Genomic DNA, 14146 nt, shown 5'->3' with positions numbered 1-14146 from the left:
TATTACATTAAGAAATGTTCTCTTCATAGTCAGAAGAGAGACAGAAGTATCTGTTGAAAGTCCTTTGGGAGAGTGGGATTTGATGCCCCATTGGTGCAAATTGCTGCTTATGCGCCCATCCCAGTATTCTTGGCAAAGATGTTTGGCAATAGTGCTGCTGAACTCACTGGAGCTGTGACAACTTAGCTCAGCTGAGATCTGCCCCAGGAGACTTACTAGGTCAGAACTGACCTCCAGGCTGCGGCTATTAACTCCATAAAGGACTTGAACAAACAGTTTTCTTTCCTTTGCCTCAGTTTCCATAAATGTAAATAGATTCTGCTAAGATCCATCACAGTCTCACCATTTGTCAGGCATAGTTAAACCTGCTGGAGAATATAGTATTAAACAGCTATATAGATATGTGATGGAAACACAAAGGTGGAGTGAGACTTCTGGTGGATAATGGGATGTTAGAAAAACAAAAACAAAGCAAGACAGCAGTCCAGAAAAAGAACAGCATCAGAAACTGAGCTCCCAGTTGTGAAGAATCAGCTTCACCTCTGCCTGCATGACAGTTTGCCAAGTATCTGAGCCTGGAAATTCAAAGAAAGATTGCAAAATAAGTCTTGCCTTTCCCAGGTAAGGATAGGTACTTTCTTCGGTAGAAGTTAAAAAATTTTGTCAAATTAGGTAAAGTGTTATGTAACATCCATTTCATTTCTGCTGTATTACCCATTTTTTTCTGTCAGAAATGCATTTTAGATTAATTTTTAATGTTCTTGCTTTTAGTATCTTTGAATCACTTCAGTCTGCCTGCTGACTTTGGGCTCCTGGGGGAGGAGGAGCTGCATGAGCTGAATACTACTGTGCTGTCAGATACCGTGACTGAAAAGGGAAGGTGCAGCTCAGGACTAATTCAGGACAGGCTGAATGTGGCAATACCACACATTTTCTCTTAGACATGAGTGGAAGATAGCAAACACTGTCACCTGAGAGCATCCACAAGAAAAACTTCTGAGGAGTATGGGATGCCTGTTGGCTGTGTCCTAGAGGGAGAGTGGAGAAAACAGCACAGGCACAGTGTGCCCCTGAACTTTGAATAGAGGCAGGGCCCTTTGAGTCTTCATGTTAATTGTAGTACACAGAATGATTTTTGCTACAAAGTTAATATTTTTTCTCAATCTCTTTTTAGCAGTGAAGGAATTAAAATATTCATTCAGCATATTGTGCTTTAAAAATATAATTCACAAAGATCAGCAGGCATGTTTTCATTCTGTTGTTCCTGATATTACTCATCACACCAGAACAATTTGTGTATTTTTTAAACATGTTCTTTCTTCTGTCGGATCTTGTTTCTTTTCAGAGGTTGAAGTGTGAAGCTCACTGGTTGATTCACCTTTTGTAGAAATGATGGGCAAGTTTTTGTTCCTAGTCTTGTTTCAGTAAATGTCATCTATTTTGTCGCGTAGGTGGCTCTTCATGTAGTATGCTTAGTCTTGAATATCTGGTTGTAAGGGGAAACAAACGTATTTTAATTTGAAGATTAAATGGTGATGGATTATAAAAACAAGCAAGCAGACAAACCTCACACCCCCACCCCACCCCCACCCCTTCCAGATAAACTTGGTAAATTTTTTTCCAGGCTTGGAAAGGAGCAAATGATTTCGTTGCAAGTCACCTTGTTCACACGGATGAAGTTTTGACCAGGGAGATGTATTGCAACACCTTTTCTCTTTGGTCTGTTTTTCTGGTTTTTAAACTGAAGAATGTCACAGTTTCTTTAAGCAGCAGAAGCATGGACTCTCAAAAAGATTAATGAACTTTTCTGTCTGAAGTTGATATGTTTTACTAATGTCCATTTATCTCTCTGCACACTCCATGTGGTGTTGGTTGCTGTAGTCTTCCAGGTGACCTGCATATTGCTTAGAAAGTTGGATGTGATATACTGATATAATGCCTATTTCAGGGAAAATAGTTTATCTTTAAACACTACCACTCTGCATTTAGCCCAAAGCTGTGTTGTAACTGTGTAACATGAAAACTTTAATACTGTAACATCTCGGCATGTACACTTTTTAATTACAAAAATGCTCTATTGCTGGTTCTTGCTGTTATTACAAAAACAGGAATATGCCAGATAAACCAGCAGAAGAAAGAGAGAATTTTTGTTTTATCAGTGAGTAATTTTGTATAGCTTGATTTTGGAACCTTAAAGGCTGAATCCTTTCTCAGTCTTTATTTGCAGTGAATCATGGAATCATTTAGGTTGGAAAAGACCTTTAAGATCATCAAGTCCAACTGCAAACGTAACACTACCAGGGCCTACTAAAGCATGTCCCTGAGCACCACATCTGCACATCTTTTAAACACCTCCAGGGATGGTGATTCCACCACCTCCCTGGGCAGCCTGTTCCAATGCTTGACCACCCTTTCAGTAAAGAATTTTTTACTAATATCCAATCTAAACCTCCCCTGGCATAACTTGAGGCCGTTTCCTCTTGTCTTATGGCTTGTTGTCTGGGAGAAGAGGCCTACCCCCACCTGCCGACAGCCTCCTTTCAGGTAGCTCTGGAGAGCAGTAAGGTCCCTCCTCAGCCTCCTCTTCTCCAGGCTGAACAACCCCAGTTCCCTCAGCCGCTCCTCACAGGACTTGTGCCCCAGACCCTTCACCAGCTTCATTCCCCATCTCTGGACACACTCCAGCACCTCTACACCCCTCTTGCAGTGAGGGGCCCAAAACTGAACACAGTATTTGAGGTGCAGCCTCAGCAGCACTGAATACAGGGGGATGATCCCTTCCCCTGTCCTGCTGGCCACACTGTTTCTGATACAAGCCAGGGTGCTGTTGGCCTTCTTGGCCACCTGGGCACACTGCTGGCTCATGTTCAGCCAGCTGTCAGCCAGCACCCCCAGGGCCTTTGCCTCCAGGCAGCTTTCCAGCTGCTCTTCCCCAGGCCTGTAGCATTGCATGGGGTTGTTGTGACCCAGGGGCAGGACCCGGCACTTAGCCTTATTGAAGCTTATGTTAGGTTCGTGAAATGCCATACATTGATTGTTCCTAAATATTTGAAGTTAATAAGCATGAATTTCTAATAAATTTAAGTATGCTGTGTTTAACCATTTCCTAGTCCCGAGCCTCTTCTCTGCAAAGAGCCTTAAGAATGAATGCCTATGCAAGAACAGCTTCACAAAGAATTGGAAACTTTTTCATCATAAATGTTTATTCTAAGATTAGTTTTTCTCCTTTCCCTTCAGTTTTGAAAACACTCTATTTGTATCTGTTTTATTGTCTTATGCAAAATTTTACAATAGTTGGTAAAGTGGCCAGCTAAAATGTCTGGTCAACCTTAGCCAAATGTCTTAGCACCTTAGCTGATAACACACATGGAGAAACTTTTTGACAGAAATGTCTATATAACTTACTTGAAGCTGAAGCATTGTGCTCTTTGGATGTTAGGTATGAATCAGTATAGTTACTGATTACTGTTTACTGTTTGAGGAGCAAATAGTGCCAGAGAACAACAAAGGTGGGTATTTGCAAACAAATTTTATAAGTTGTTCTTGGCATTCTTGAACTTCTTGATCATTTGGCTCAAAGATTTTTGTGCTTTTTCTAGAATGATATTTAATGTAAGATACTGCATTAGAAATTTATTTTGCAGGCTGCCTTAGGAATGAGTAAGACTTCTGTTCTGCATCACTTAAGGGTCTCCCTCAGTCATAACAGAACAAGCTTTTCATTATTTATCCATTATCCTTGTCTTTATGTTTGTGCTGACTTCCTCCTTTTCATCTTTGCTTTTCCCATTTCTTTTTTTTTTTTTTTTTGATATAACATCCTTGCAAAGACTACAGTAGCTGCCCATATTCCCAGTAATTAAATTTAAAAGGTGGGACTCCTACAATTTTTGTTACATTACATGGGGTTTTTTTGCTTGTTTGCCGTAGTCTTGTGGTTTTTCCTCTACCTTGTGATATGTTACACTCCAAAGCAGGTGATGTTTCTCCAGTGCAGGAGAAATCCTTGCCAAGGCAAACCTTGCTAAACCTTGAGAAACCTTGATGAGGCAACATTCTTGACTAACTTCTGGCTGTTCTTACAGAGGTTCAGGTTTGTCATTATTCAGTTATGTTGACACTGAAAAAAATAAAACAAGGCATCAAAGTAGGGTAATATAACACCTTTGTGGAGCTATCAGCATACCTTTGCTAGTGCATAGCTTACATAAACCACAACTTAATTGCATTGCATAGCATCTATAGTACCAGTGTTCATTCCCTAATTTTATGATTATCACTTTGGCTTGTTTCAGATAAGACGACAAGGCGGAATACAATTACTGGTGGACCTATTGGACCATCGGATGACAGAAGTCCACCGTAGTGCCTGTGGAGCTTTGAGAAACTTGGTATATGGGAAGGCAAATGATGACAACAAAATCGCTCTGAAAAACTGTGGTGGTATCCCAGCATTAGTACGGTTACTCCGCAAGACTACAGATTTGGAAATTAGAGAACTGGTCACAGGTTTGAATCTTTCGCTGTTTTTTGTTCAAACTCTGTATAGGCCCTGCAAGCACAGTTCTGTGCTGCATGCCACTTGCTTCATCAGTAACTTATTACCATCTTCTTCGCCATAACAAAACATTTTCAAGCCCTTTGGATATATGTAATGTATGAATAGCTTTTATCAGTATCATGCAGGCAGTTTACAGATGTAGGCATGGTTTCCACTGACAGTTGCTGGTCACTTTGTTCTTGGTTAGCTGTGAATATTCTTGCAGGAGATGTGCTCCATACACAGATAAGTTGTGGGGGGAATCCACTGCTCTCCCTCCTGTCTGTTGTAGGGCTGCACCTGCAGAAGTCAGGTTTTACTCAATTTTCTTAGAAACTGTTACTCATTTCTTTTATATCTGGTATATTGACAGGGAGAATTTGTTTGAGGGGTTTTGTACCTTTCTTGTGGTTCTGATAGGAAAATGGAAAAGATGGACAATGTCATCTTCTGAAGCCTTTTTTTTTAAATTTGGTAGCATGCTGTGTGATGTATGTTAGACATGCATGTAGTGGTAGAGTATTTCTTTATATAGTATAATCTGATCTTTTTGAGATTGTTTGGACTTTTTCGTAATGAAATCCAAGGTGGGGAAAGATGTTCAGAAATACAGAATTGCTGTCAAACAACGCCAGCTTGGAATGTTTGGAGATTTTTTTCTCCCGTGTTTCCCCTAAGCTATCCTGTTTAAAATGCAAAACAGAAGCTAGATATTTTTTCCAAATTTTTCACTTTCTGATTTCAATTTTATTTGATTTCTAATATCAATGTGGTGATTAATTTATTGCTACAAATAAAAAAAACTTACGATCTTTTCATTATCCTGTTTTACAATGCCTGTATTTCCATTATGATTTTCCTACTAAATTATGTAAGAAAATTTCTCATTTCTGTCATAGAAGCATCAGAGTACACGTTACATCTATGCTTCTGCAGAAATTACTTACCCTTGTGGGTCAGGCCTCATTTAGGATGCAGTTTATAAGATTATTGTCCTTTGGTTGACTCCAGGTTCCTTCCTTGAGGGTGTCTGAATAAACTACACGGTGTTTATTAAATGTAGATATTTATATTTAATTTTGTTTCTTAGTTACAACACCTATCATCTCATACTTGTTAGTCAGGATTAATGGGGCGGAGATACTGCGTTACATGAGCTCGGATGGTGCCTCCTGCAGAGTGACAGAATTACTGACAGATCTAATAAAGTGTAACCACCGCTTCAGATTCAACATACTTGTTTGTCTCTCGGTTATGTTGTCTTGTGTCCTGGCTCCAGGGAACATTCTGCCTATTTATTCTGAGTAGTAAGTGGCAAACTGCTAATGAACATCAGCAGTATACCTCAGCAGTCACAGTGGCGCTTCTCTTGCTGTCTGTAGACAGGGCACATAATGTCATTAGGTCATTTAAATAAAAGATACTAGGCTACAGTTTACATTCCTTCCATTGCACAGTATGTTGTTAAATTTTCCTGAATCCCAACAGAAAGAAAGGGGGAGGATGCTAGCATGCCCTCAAGCTGTTACTGCTGAGATGAGCAGGTCCTGACCAGCGATGGCAGGCAGTAGCCAGCCTTTGTATGGGTAGGTGCACCTCCCAGGAATGGTGAGCATCAGGAATGCTGGACATCTGTGAAGGGGGAGCAGCGCAACATGGTGACCCTGAGGAATGGAGTCAAAGTCGGTGGTATTTCAAGATTTTATTCCTAGGCCTGGTTTTGTATTGTTGTTTTGGGTTTTTTAATAGCCAGTAGATCCCGGAAGGCCACTGCTTGCCCTGGCCAGGGTTTGAGCCTTTTGGAATGAAATCATAGGCCTTTGCTTTGAAAATGCTAAGCTCCTTTCCAAAGCAAGGCTCATTGCTGCTTCTCTCATCTTGTATCTCTTAGAAAACAGGCTGGAATCATGCTTCTGAATCAGTTCTTGTTTGTTTTTTTGTAAAGTGTTATAGTGTGACAGCTTTCCCAGCTAAATTCCTTCCCTCTGTCCTTTCTGGGGAAGGAAAGATGGCTCCTGCAGCAGCTGCCTCAGTGATGAAAATTTGGCTTGGTGGTGGGCACAAGGGAAAATAAATGAAGTTCCTCCTGCTTTCTGCTAGCCTTCCTGTTTTCAGGTGGCAGAAAGATAATTGTTTCAGTAGTGCCACTGTAGCCTCAAGGAAGTACAGAGAAAGTAATAGCAAGTGTGTGTTTTAGCCTTGAGCCTTTCCATCTCCTGTTCATTGTGCAGCCTGTTTACATAAGAGCTGTTCTTGTTTGTTACTTTCAGAGAAGGAACAAAGTTCCTGCCTTAGGAAGTCATACAGGCTGTGTCATCACTGCCTCTAAATACTCCTCCAGCATTTGTCCTCAGAGTGCTTCTCTTAGGTGGGAAAGTGTCATTATCATGGTTGTACAGATGGGGAACTGAGCCTATCAAGTCTAAACAACCTGTCCAGAAATCTGGCAAGATGAAGGTGTGAAATCACTCTTGAGTAGGCACTTGGCTGTGAGGGAAGAAATATGGGCAGGGCAGGTTTTTAGCAGCTCAATATGTCTGAACCTTAGCGTCACCTGCCCCAAGTACCGTGAAGCGCTGCCTGCCAGAGTGGAAGTTACGATGTTAGTTTCTTCCTCAAAACACACACATTTTCTTCCTTCTTGTTGCTTCTCTCTAAGGAAATATCTCAAGACTGGTTTTGGAAGTTTTTTTTTACCTGCAGACCAGCTTTCTAGCCCTGTCTATAGCTCCTTGCTTGTCAGGATTGCCTTCGATGCATTTGTGGGTTTTCCTCTTTTCAGAGATTTCTTTCTGCCATAATCTCTCCAAAATGGAGTTTTTCACTTCTTCATTATCTTGTCTTTCTCCTCAGCAGCAGAGGTCTTGGCCTAATGCTGGAAAACCTTAACATGCTCAATTTTTTTATTGAGCAAACTGAACCTCGTTGCAAAGTGATAGTGCTTCAAGGCTTTCTCACTTGGAGCAAATGATTTCAGTGCAGGTTTCCATGTAGAAGCCATGAGGGAAGTCTGCTGCCTGGCTGTTGCAAAATTAGATAGTGTTAATGTCCAGGAAATACTTCGTAATGTACTGAAAGTGTACTCTTCCAGAAACACTTCCACAGTCGCTGTTTCTTACTAGAAGAAGCTGGATAAACAGAGGTATAGCAATGAATGTATACATTTATGCAGAAGTGGAATACTCTGATAGAAATACAGATTTTAGCATGGCCTACAACCTCTGGTAATTTCCAGAAACTCAAGGAGAACCTGTATTACGATACCTGGTTTCATGTAGGTCTGTAAATGAAAAGAAATTGGCATGAGCTGGATGCACTGTACTTAATGTAGCCATCTTCACCCCAGCGCTGTGCCACTAGTTTCCACAGTAGCTCCTGTTAATGGGAAAAAAATAAAAGCCTTCTATTTTAAAATAATTAAATGTTAACACTTTCCTAATAAATATAAATAGACCAGAACACAGTACAAAATTAGCACAGATCCTGCAGATGGTAGAAAAAAATGTTTTCCCTTGTTAATAATGACAATGAGTAGCTGATTTGTGATTCTCTTGCCTTTCCCAAGTTAATTATGAACTCTTCCACAAAATTCTGTTTTAGCATTCTTTCTATTTGTTTTGCTATTGGGAAAAATAAATAATAAAAAAAAAGAGAGACATGAAAAATGTGTAGTGTTAGCAAAGATAACACAGGAATCCTGTTGATGCCTTGTGAAGAAGGTGAGATAAGCAGCTGTTGCTAGCTCCAACCTGTGCTTGCTCCCTGTGCTATCAGCTCCATCTGGTACCTCGGTACCTGTCTCAGACAAAATGATTTGAACTGTCGTTCTTCTCATTTTGACAAACAAAATCCATTACAGCTAAAAGCACAGTTTCTACCTGTGAACAATAACCTAGCTGAATTAGAAATAACTCTGTTTAAAGAGGCCCCTTATATGACTGTATCACCCGTTTTCAAACTGTATATACCATATTTGATTGAAAGGTAAAAGGGGATGATCCACTTTCAGAAGGCACATGATGATAAAAAAATATAGCTATAAATAATGACATGGGAAATTGTTTCTTCCTGTGCTGGCAACCAGCCTGCTGCTTATTTTAGTTGACATTAAGGTGTCAGAGATTTAACTATTGTCTACTGAAAATAAATAAATTATGGAAATTACCACATTTACAAAACAAAATAGTTTCAAAAGCATAAACAGTCTAATGCTATACATATACACTATATTTAGATAGATAGACATGGACTTTGTATATTTAATTCACTTTTCTATTCACTGAATCAAAAAGCATCTGTTCCATTCCTGAAAAAAAAATTGTAAGATGTTTTGTATGTAGGTTCCTTTCAAAGAGGCACTAGTTTTCCAAGTGTATTTGGCCCATTGTCAGGTTGGGCAGGAAAAATTTTTCATTTACTTTCCAGATTTTGGATTCCAATATTAATTACTGTTGTCTTTAATTTGAGCTGTGGCCAGTTTGTGTTTTGGCTTGGTTGGTCCTCTGTTGTCACCCCATGTTATGCAACATTGTTATGTTGTGTTCTGTTTTTAGTAGATTTCACATATATAATGCAGTATTTATAACCTTATTGATAGTCTGTCAGTGTTACTGAAAGCAATTATATGTTGTAGCCCTTGTATCTATCTGGTTTGAGGTAATGGCTGCAGTTTAAACCTCCTTTTGATTGCATACTCCTTATTAGTATGTGCATAAATTGTTGGCAGGTTGGTCAAGACACTATAGAAGGTCCCTTTGAGCCTTGCATATGTCTTTGCTAATCAGCATAATTGCAAGTGAGCAACCCTGCAGTGATGTGTAAAGCAGGTTTAAGGGAGTATTCTATTTAAATGGACCTTTTGGCTTACTTCAGTGGAAGATTTATTATGCTCTATTTTTATTAAAGTAATTCTGACCACTTCTTTAGAATTTTTAACTTCCTAGTACAATGGCAATTCTTCTGTTGGGGCTTCCCAAAGTCAACACCACCCACGTGAAGTTGTTTCCTATTTGTGATGTTATTTTCTAAATGGACTTTGTTAAGTATTACACTTGTGACTTTTTTGTATAGTAAATCATATTTAACAATATTATGGCAGAGGACTGACTAGTGCTTTGGATCTTGAAGCAATTTATCAATTTAATAATTTTCTGCGAAAGTGCCCTTGACATTAGCTTAGTTACTGGAGTGTGTAAACACAGATGTGAAATTTTATTGTGATATAAACATTCATTTAGAGGTGGCAACTATTTGTAACCCTATTGCTCTTCAGAAATTTGATTTGAAAATGAGTAAAGGATGGTTTATCGCACTCTGAGGTTACTTCACACAGACTTAAGTAAAGAATCAAACTCTCCCATGAGTTGCATTCTTACAGTATTTCACCTAGATGTAATTCTTAAAATCTCTACTATATCCTTTTTTTTTTTTTTTTTTTTTTTGGCATATCCTGGATATCACAAATTTTTCAAACAGACAATGTGAAGAGCCATCTATGTGCTTAAATTCTCATGATGGTGTAACTGCTGCGACAAGGTTGACATACATTTGGTTCAGTATAAGCTTAACTAAGAGAGTAAGACTGCTAAGTATCATTTGAGGCTCGTAACTCTCATCTAGTTAAAGAAAATGGAGGCATGGGATAAATGCAGAAAGTGTACAAACGCCTCTTAAGATGCAGCTCTGTGAATTAGTTTCTCCTCCGCCTCCAACACCCAATCGCAATGTCCTGTCAAGTTAAGGAAATTAGGGAGGTTAAGTGTGGAGATAGATAGCTGCTAGAACAAAACACAGCTTTCAGAAGGGCTTGTTTTTATTTTGGCAAGAAAAGACGTTCTTGCTTAGTTTCTCCTCTGCAGATAGGCAGATTTTCTGCAGTAACTTTAAACAAATGCTTTGAGGAACTTCCCAAGCACAGAGACAGGTGACTTAAAGACTTTAAGCTTAATTATTTTTTAAATGCTATTATTTAAAAATAGGATAAGATTCACAGCTTTCAAATCTGCTTGCTTAGGCACTAAGATTTGCTTGTATGTTTTAAACGCTTTTCATTCAAAAGGGAGGTGTGAAGGGTACCAGCTGTAATAAATCTTTCCTACACATTCTTTATATGGATGTAATTGCAAATACAATATCCAAACATGATCAGTTTTAAGAGTTGATTCAATCTTTTGGACTAATTTACTTCTAATTATTTTTTTGAAATAACACTACTTTCAACACCAACAAAATTATTTGTGTGCTGGAAATTTGTATCTGTTTACCCTGGATTGAAGCCAATGACTGAATGCGGGATTACGTATTAGGATTTCTTTAGTATTTCTTTCTTCAAGTACAAAAGCCTTTATATTTCATAGAAGTTGCGTAAGTTTGGCTCCCTCCCATTACTTCAGATACTTTCAAGCAAGGATTCTTCAACCTCTGCCCCGAGTTTTGTGAACCAGTGAGAATTTCATACAAAATGCCAGACTCTCTGTCAAATCTACTGCACGTTTCAGATGGCAGTAGAAACATGCTTTGCGTCTCACACCTCAAACTTTGCACAGAATAGTTTATGGTTCCTTGCTGTTACAGTTAAGATCATGTTAGAGGGAAAAAAGGAGTCCAAGGATTCATGTAATGCAGAAAAACTACCTGTTACTGCTGCCTTAATAAAATTAGGCTTATGGCACACCATTATGCAAAGCTAAACAAGAGCAAATGAAGCCACCTGGTCTGCAGAAGCAGTTGCTAGAGTTAATCAAGCTAAAGGTCCAAGTGCCCCAAAACAACTTCAAGCAACTCAGCTTTGGAGGTCTCACTGAAGTCGTATAAACCCTCTGGCCTGTTACTAGCAATGGCAGTGGCATGGTTAGTGAGCTACAGGGCTGCTCTGCTTTTCCACCCCAGTAATCAGTTAATGTAAGGTTTTATAGAGAGTCTTCAAAATCATTATTGCATCATCATAATTTTTAGAAAATACTTTATATTAAAAAAAAAATAATAAAAAAACCTATTTGTCCTTCTCCAGACTAATAAGCTGACATTTCACAGTCAGTGGATGTGTTATAACAAGGCACAGCCATGTAAGGAGGAACACCATTGGACATTACAGTATGATACTACAGTCTGGTAAAATTAAATTTTAGGTTTTATCATCACCTACAAAAAACATCGTCATCATTTCTTGAAATGTGGAAGTGATTTCCAAACAAATTCAGAGCAGAAATTAATTAGCATTTTATAAACTCTTCCAATGAACCCATTGTGCAGTCACTTACTGAGACACCAAATCTTCGTACCCATTTTCCTTGCAAATCGGGAAGGTAAAAGGCTGTACAGCTTATACCTACACGTTGTTGGGAAACTGATTTCCAGCCTGTAGGCTACAGTGTCTTCAGGGAATTCTGGAGCCATTCAAAACACGTCCTATTTATAGCTCATATGTCACGGCAAATCTAGAAGTAATTTAATAAATTGTGTAATTTTGCTTCAGAAATTATACTGTCTTACCAAATAACACTTACGCAGACAATATTGACAGTTCAACTGAATTATTTTACACAAAATGTATTACAATTTACTGTCTAATTACAGAACAGTCTTTGTCCCCTTTTTCAATATGCTGTCACTATTTTGGCTCTGAAAATGGGAAAACTCACTAATAGGATTTGCTGTGTTCATGAAGATACATTCTAACTTTTTTGTGAATTACCAGATTAACTACTTCACCCCCTGAAGCTCCCAGTTAGATAAGGAGAGGTTTTTAAATAGATGCTTTCTAAAATCTTCTGCCTGCTATGTTAACAACTGGCTGGGGCACTGATTTATTGTGTAAGGTTGTTACATTCCAAGAATTGTTACAGGTAAAAGGGAACATACTGGTAAAATAGCAATACAAAACCTTCCTCGTGTTCACAGTGCCTCTTTCCCTGGAGGTGACTAGGGGAAAGCCTGAACAAGTCACTGGGGAGTTGAGGTCTTAGCTGGAGCAGAGCGATGCTTATGGCAGGGACGTCCCTCTCTTTTCTCTTAGGGGCTGCTTGAGGAAGTTTTCATCAATTTTCCCATCACAGCCTGCCTCCTCCCTGCTTCCCAGGCAAATTCCCATTCACTTGTCCTGAATTTACCACACTCAGTGCCAGCACAAAACTCAAGGTAGTCCCTTTTTGCTCTCTTTTTCTCTCTAGCAGTGGAATCACTCCCATGTATGAACCACATCAACTTCCAAGTCTAAATGAGAAATAACTGTTTTTTCCCTTGTACAGCCAGCGACATACTTCTTCTGTGGAAAATTAATTCCAGTTGCTTTGATTCATATGGCAATGAAACCAATTTCCTAGTTTGCTTGTTAATATGCTACAGAAATTATTCTTATATTATTTTTTTTTTTACTTTGGTCAAATCTAAGTTTAAGAGGAAATATCAAACAATGCAGTCTAGAGGGATAAATAGAGGACATCTGTTGCAGCATGTGGCTTGACATAACAACTGTATTGAACTTTTTCAGCAAGTAGTAGTCCTTTGGAAAAATTCAGCTGGACATGTGATTTTAATGCCTCTGACTGAAAAATGGAGTATTAAAACACTTCCAGTTTAAAACCACTCTATAGTTTGAAATGTTTGCCTCTTGCAAAACAAAATCGTCAACATTTATTTTGAAAATAGTTTCTGTTTAGAAACAGATCTAAATGTTTCGCTATTTTGATTGCAAAATGAAAGTTTGAGGATATGCTGAAAGCTTTTTGTTTTGTGATGAAATTATTTTTTTCACTTTGGCCACTAATTTTTTCTTATTCTTAGGTTCAGAGGCCAACCTCCCTTCTTCCTTCCAAAATAATCTTACTTTCAGTGCTGTCTCTATCTTAGATAACAGTTTTAAGATTTGGTTGGTAAATAAGTGTATCCTCTTTTTTTTTTTTTTTTTTTTTTCCCCCCCCAACTGTACAATGAGCCTTTCATCATGTAGGTATATGCAACATAGACAGGACTAACTTCCTAACTGGTTCTTGTGAGAAAGGTGTTTGGTACTTAAACCTGTAACTTGATGTTCAGTTTTAAATATAACATTTTTGTTCTCTGTATTAGGGTGTCTTACCAAACATATATTTTGGTCTTGCGTGTGAGAAGAAATTCTTCAGTAAAACAGATGTGTAAGCATTAAAAAAAAATAATAATCTTTGCATTTATATATGCATCCTTGTTTGATTTCCTTGTTTTCTAACAAAGTATTTAATTGGGAATGGTATTGCCATTAGTCACATGTTGGGATGAAATTTTGTTTGAAAGCAGTTGATTTTTTTTCTGTGTTTCACTTAGAATTAATTGCTTTTAGTTTGGCTTCTGTGTTTGATGGGACCAGTTTCATCACTTAGGATCAGTTAGGAAAACAAGTTAAGCAGGAACCACTGTTCTTTCCCCAGTAATCCCTTCTACTAATTCCTCTACTGTCTAACATTAAAGTTAATAAATGTCTAAACTTCTTGTCCGACAGTTCTTCCCTTCCACAGTTACATGTTATTTTAAACTGTACAGCAGAAAGAGAGCAGCAATGTCAGGTCAAAATTCAGTCCTGTGAGAAGAATACAGACATTTCAATTAAAGCAATAGCATTTGGACAGAATTTAT

At 38.4% G+C, this 14146-nt stretch overlaps 1 protein-coding gene across 9 annotated transcripts in view; it reads left to right on the top strand.

Annotated features, from left to right (window-relative positions):
* The window catches only part of CTNND2 (catenin delta 2), a 679250-nt gene that overhangs the window by 522493 nt on the left and 142611 nt on the right, over positions 1 to 14146 (top strand). For all 9 annotated transcript variants that reach the window (XM_037380649.1, XM_037380646.1, XM_037380644.1 and 6 more), the window contains one exon: positions 4296 to 4509. In XM_037380649.1, the coding sequence (XP_037236546.1) occupies positions 4296 to 4509 (214 nt within the window). The remainder of the gene's footprint in view (positions 1 to 4295; positions 4510 to 14146) is intronic.

Source organism: Falco rusticolus, chromosome 3 (assembly GCF_015220075.1).
Source record: "Falco rusticolus isolate bFalRus1 chromosome 3, bFalRus1.pri, whole genome shotgun sequence".
Taxonomy (NCBI): Eukaryota; Metazoa; Chordata; class Aves; order Falconiformes; family Falconidae; genus Falco; species Falco rusticolus.
Note: the sequence above shows the minus strand (reverse complement) of the source record. Positions and strands in the feature narration are given on the sequence as shown.